Source organism: Orycteropus afer, unplaced genomic scaffold (assembly GCF_000298275.1).
Source record: "Orycteropus afer afer isolate SDZICR_OR568_19922 unplaced genomic scaffold, OryAfe1.0 scaffold00650, whole genome shotgun sequence".
Lineage (NCBI taxonomy): Eukaryota > Metazoa > Chordata > Mammalia > Tubulidentata > Orycteropodidae > Orycteropus > Orycteropus afer.
In genome coordinates, this window is record NW_006922237.1 from 1,121,775 (window position 1) to 1,125,719 (window position 3,945).

The 3,945-nt window shown below is 35.7% G+C and overlaps 1 protein-coding gene across 1 annotated transcript; it reads right to left on the reverse strand.

The window, feature by feature from the left end:
- Window positions 1–292: 292 nt before the first annotated feature.
- Window positions 293–1,261, reverse strand: LOC103210791 (olfactory receptor 4P4-like). Its single transcript, XM_007956701.1, has one exon. It carries the CDS (start codon window positions 1,259–1,261, stop codon window positions 293–295), a length of 969 nt encoding a protein of 322 aa, XP_007954892.1.
- Between the last annotated feature and the right edge of the window lie 2,684 nt (window positions 1,262–3,945).

A 3,945-nucleotide genomic window follows, 5' to 3' on the forward strand; every position in this document is an offset into this window, starting at 1 on the left:
CAAGAATGGAAGATTATCACATCAAATCACGAAAAGAGGAATGACTACATCATATAACTGCTAAATTATATCATGGCATAACTGTCAAAGCACTGAGAATCATGGCTCAGCCAAGTTGATGCGTAACCATAACCATCGCAGCCAGTGTCACTCTCACCACACACGTTAACATTTGTTACTGACAGATGTATGTTGTTCATGCACAAAATAGTGGGATAGTAGATTTTTTACTATTGTCTTAAATATGAAATGTTGGGTGACATTTCCCACAATAAGTGAAAAGTAAGTGTACTCAACAAGGTCTCTTGTGAGAAGCAGGGATATCTTTCAGTCTATTCCTTCCCCTTCCCCCGATATGGGACCATAGTTTCTTTATGGCATTCTTCATCTCCATGTTCCTTAATGTATATATCAAAGGGTTGAGCATGGGTGCAATGATAGTATAAAAAAGAGCAAACACTTTGTCTTCCGGTAAAGTACTTGCTGGTCGAATATAAATAAAAAATAAGGGAGCAAAAAATAAGACCACAACAGTGACATGGGAACTGCATGTTGAAAGGGCTTTGCGACGATTCTCTGTGGAGTAGGACCTGACAGTGTATAAGATCACAGCATATGACATCAACAAGACCACAAAAACTACTAAACCCATAAAGCCAGAATTGGCAATCACCAAGACACCAATTCTGCTAGTATCAGTGCATGCTAATTTCAGCAAAGGATAGACATCACAGAAGTAATGATCAATCTCATTGGGGCCACAGTAGGGTAAGAAGATGGCCAGCATAAACTGACCAAAGGAATGCAGGAAACCCCCGGCACAGGAAGCAGCAATCAGGGCTTCACACCTCTGTCTGCTCACGATGACTGTGTAGTGCAGGGGCTTGCAGATGGCCACATAGCGGTCATAGGCCATCCCTGTGAGAATGAAGATCTCAATTCCCCCAAAGAAGTGCATGGTGAAGAGCTGTGTCATGCAGCAATTGAAGGAAATGGTCTTCTTCACTGCCAGTAAGTCAACGATTAGCTTGGGTGTCACAGTAGTGGTGTAGCAAAGGTCTGAGAGTGAGAGGAAACTCAGGAAGAAATACATGGGCTGGTTAATGAGTTCACTGCAGATGATAGAAATCATGATAAGCAGGTTTCCTGCCAAAATTGCAATGTAACAAAGTAAAAATAATAAAAAACAGAGAATTTCTACTTCCCGTTGCTGAGAAAGTCCTAAGAGAATAAATTCTGTGATGTTATTTCTATTTTCCATGATCCACAGCAGTTTGTAGCCACCTGAAATTTAGATGATAAATTATAAATTCTTAGGAGATCTATTAGATATGGTGATGTACATGATTCCTTGAATAGGGAAGGTTATTGTAAAAATGCTTCAAGGGTGGAAGAAAATAGAAATTTAATTTTTTTATTTAGGAATTTTTCCTGCAGAGTGGTTTGTCCCTTTCTTGTAAACATTAGTAACTGTTAAAGCATTTGATTTCTGAGCTGAAATTTAAATATATATTTCGTGTATACATACACACACATATTGTGTGCCCTCAAATCTATTCCTATTCTTAGCTATTCTTTATGACAGAGTACAATTGCCCCATAGATTTTGTAGGCTGTAATTTTCTTGGGAGGGTATTGTCATGTCTTTTCTACCATGTAGCTTCTGATGGGTTCAAACCACCAGCCTTTTGATTACCAGCTAAAGACTTAAACAATGCACCATCAATGCTCTCTCTCTCTCACTCTTTGTATTTGTATACACTTATTTATAGATAGATGCATGTGTATATATATTTATTTATATTTATAAATATGAAACATTCTAGAACATTTTATATTTACATGACCATTCTATCAACAGGCATTACCAAACATCATCTTGGCATCATGCCTCAATATAATTATAAAATTCACACTTTAAAGAAAAAATAAATCAGACTTTTTTGCTGTTCTCACTGTTTCATTCAAAAATACATGCATAAATGAAATAATGAGTGAAAATGCAGAGGTGTATGCAAATATGTGAAAGATAATGTGTTAGTAATTTAATATATGAGGAAATCCCTGTGTATATCATATGTGTAAAGGTCATATATAGAAAAATTAACAAATACATTTTAAATTATGAGGCACTTTGATGCATGGCTATAATTTGCTGCATACGTGTTTTTTATGGTGTATTTCCTACAGTAGGAGCTCTGGTAACTTAGTGCGTAAGGCACTTGACTGCTAACCAGAAGGCTGGCAGTTCAAACCCACCAGTCACTCCTCGGAAGGAAGATGGGGCAATCTCCTTCCGTCGTGTTACTGTCTTGGAAACCCAAGGCAGGGTTGCTATGAGTTACATCAGACTCAATGGTACATAAAAACAACAATTCCATTTCCTATCTTAGGTGTTTTTTGTTTTGTTTTGTTTTTCAGTACAATTGCAATGTAACAGTAAAAATAGTAAAAGCTTTGGTATACTTCTGATTGAATCTAATTGTTTTTTTTTTTAACCAAAAACCACATTTATACAATATATATATATATGTAACATTTAAAAATAAATAAATAAAATAAAATCCTGCCTTCAAGTCAATTCTGCCTCATACAGACATCCATGGGGTTTCCTAGACTGTAAATCTGCATGGAAGTAGATTTTCTCACCTTTCTCACATGGAGCAGCTGGTGGGTTTGAACCACCAATCTTCTAGCTAACAGCCAAATCCCTTACCCATTATGCCACCAGAACTCCTTATATATATACTGTGTATGTGTTTTAATCCTTAGCCCTGAGCACCAGAATGCATTCACCAGAAAGTCATAATCCTTTGAAACTAATGCTCTTTACCCCAAAGCATTATCCTGGAGATTAACTAATATTTTATTTAATATAACAAATGTTAGCCAAATTCTTTGTTATTTCCTTCTCATTCAAGTTAGATTTGCAACCCTTAATGAAACAATATATTTTAAGTTCCTGACTGTTGCCACAATTTCCTCACTTGTAAATTGGGAAACACTGTCTTCAGTGAACAATTTGTGGCTGTGCCACTACCTAGAGCACATAAAACACTGGCATTCAGGGGAAAAGCTTAGCTCGCAGAGTGCTACAGTTACTCTAGGTTGATAGGGACGGTGACAAAGTTCCAGTCTCTTTAATTTACCAATGAAAGATGAAAGTCAATTCAAGGGAGTATGGATATGGTTATCCTTATTGTTAAAACATTATTATCTCAAACTTAAAAACTAAATATTTGTGTATTTGACATTCAACAAGGCAGCTCAGTACAGAAATAATAAGTTTAACTTGGATTGCTGAAGTCTTACCCATTACCTGACCCACCTGGACAAATTGGGTTATTTTCAATTGGTGTATACAACTTGTCCAACCCTTCCTATCAAGTCATTCTGATCAAGTCTTTACTGCCTACATTGTTAGTTTTAGAATCCCAGGTTGTCTTTTTCCTCTTTCATTCCTATTATTTTCACTTTTTCCTCCTTTATTTCACTATTATGAAGTAATATACTGTTATCTCTATTCATATTTCTATAGTAGTACTTATTAAACCTTAATACAACTAAGCAACTCAACTCTTACAGAATTTCAAGCATTGGTATTTAACTAAGAAAGAACCATTGGGAAACAAGCTTTTAATCATTCCATTAAATTGCACCACAAAATTATATTCTGCTTCAACTATATAAAACACTTAATATTTAAAATATTTTATAAGCACCAAGATATTTACAGTTAATATCAACTAATGACAAATATCAACAATTTTCAAAACTATGAGTACTTCCCCCTTCTTTTCCTCTCAGGAATTTAAAGCTTTTCAGATCAAGTTGGGTGTTTAGCAGGGGGGGAAAAAAAAATATATATATATATATTTGTTGTTGTGCTATTGAGTCGGACCTGAGTCATTGCGACCCCTCCTTAGGTTTCCGAGGCGGTATCAC